A 1,642-nucleotide genomic window follows, 5' to 3' on the forward strand; every position below is an offset into this window, starting at 1 on the left:
AAGGTCTTGGGGTTAAACCTGTTGGGGTCCAGTCCATCCAGCTCCTCCCACACCTCCTTCAACTGGGCTTGGCTGCCCTGTGGAAGGGAGAGCCAGGAGCTCATGAGCAAGAAGTCTGCATGCCATGGGATAAAACCAAATATCCCTTTACCCCCATCCAACAAACATCATCTCCCTCAAGCAAGAAAACTAAGAAAACTACAACTCCCAGCAGCCCCTTGGGCAGCCAGGTACAGTAACAGGAAGTTTTTGCCTCAAGGGCCCCTGGGAATTGTAGTTCTTTAACTGCTTTCTTGTCGGGTTTGAACTGGATGTGGTAGGGAGTGGATGGGCACAAATGGGGTGCTCACAGGCACATTGACTTTGGGATGCTCGCGGTGCCGGCGCTGTTGCTCTTCCAGCTTCCTCTCTGCCTCCTTTCTCTGCTCCTCTCCCAGTGACTCCAGATAACGCCGCCTCTCATGTTCCTTAAGCATCTCGTAGCGCTTGAATTCTTCATGATGGGCTGCGTCGTACTGGGCAAGGTCCCGGGTGGCCTGGGGAAAGGCACAGGGTCATTCCCTTCTGCCCCCTCTGCCCAGCCCCCAATTCCAGCCTGTAAATGGCAGGCCCTTGGCCCTGAACCTGGCTGAGGGCAGCCCCAGCCTCTACCTGTCTTACGTCTTGTGTCCTGATGTCCCTTTTTTTTTTTTTTTGAGAGCGAGTCTTGCTCTGTTGCCCAGGCTGGAGTGCAGTGGCATGATCTCTGTTCACTGCCTCACTTCAACCTCCGCCTCCCAGGTTCAAGTGATTCTCCCGCCTCGGCCTTTCAAGCAGCTGGGATTATAGGCATGTGTCACCAGGCCCGGCTGATTTTTGTATTTTTAGTAGAAACAAGGTTTCACCATGTTGGCCAGGCTGGTCTCAAACTCCTGACCTCAGGTGATCCGCCCACCTCAGCCTCCCAAAGTGCTGGGATTATAAGCGTGAGCCACCGCGCACAGCCTGATGTCACCCTTTTTGGTTTCCATGACTACTCCTGCCCCATAACACGCTTTCTTCTCTTTATTCAAAACAGATTAGGACGGTTATACGACAGCAACTTCAACCCACCTCTTTCAAGTCCTCCACAATCTCCAGATCTTGGAGGAATAAGTACATAAGAACAACATACATGGTGAACTTAATATGTTACGTATTTCGGGTACAGCTAGGCGGCCAAGAACATGAGGTCAGGCTAGGAGAGGTGGGTCACGCCTGGAATCCTAGCACTTTGGGAGGCTGGGTTGGGAGGATCACTTGAGCCCAGGAGTTCAAGACTAACTCACGTAACATAGCGAGACCTTGTAATTAGTTAAGATGATGGGGCTGGGCGCAGTGGCTCACGCCTGTAATCCCAGCCAGCACTTTGGGAGGCCAAGGCGGGTGGATCACGAGGTCAGGAGCTCAAGACCATCCTGGCAAACACGGTGAAACCCCGTCTCTACTAAAAATACAAAAAATTAGCCGGGCCTGGTAGTGGGCACCTGTAGTTCCAGCCACTCGGCTGAGGCAGGAGAATGGCGTGAACCCGAGGCGGAGCTTGCAGTGAGCAGAGATCGCGCCACTGCACTCCCGCCTGGGCGACAGAGCAAGACTCCGTCTCAAAAAAAAAAAAAAAAAA

General features: G+C 52.9%; 1 protein-coding gene across 1 annotated transcript in view; it reads right to left on the reverse strand.

Annotated features, from left to right (window-relative positions):
• NUCB1 (nucleobindin 1) overlaps positions 1-1,642 on the reverse strand; it is a 37,775-nt gene that overhangs the window by 23,045 nt on the left and 13,088 nt on the right. The window contains exon 6 of the mRNA XM_011979395.1: positions 351-536. Coding sequence (XP_011834785.1) covers positions 351-536 — 186 coding nt within the window. The remainder of the gene's footprint in view (positions 1-350; positions 537-1,642) is intronic.

The sequence above is a fragment of the Mandrillus leucophaeus genome, unplaced genomic scaffold, assembly GCF_000951045.1.
Source record: "Mandrillus leucophaeus isolate KB7577 unplaced genomic scaffold, Mleu.le_1.0 Scaffold200, whole genome shotgun sequence".
In the NCBI taxonomy this organism is placed as follows: domain Eukaryota; kingdom Metazoa; phylum Chordata; class Mammalia; order Primates; family Cercopithecidae; genus Mandrillus; species Mandrillus leucophaeus.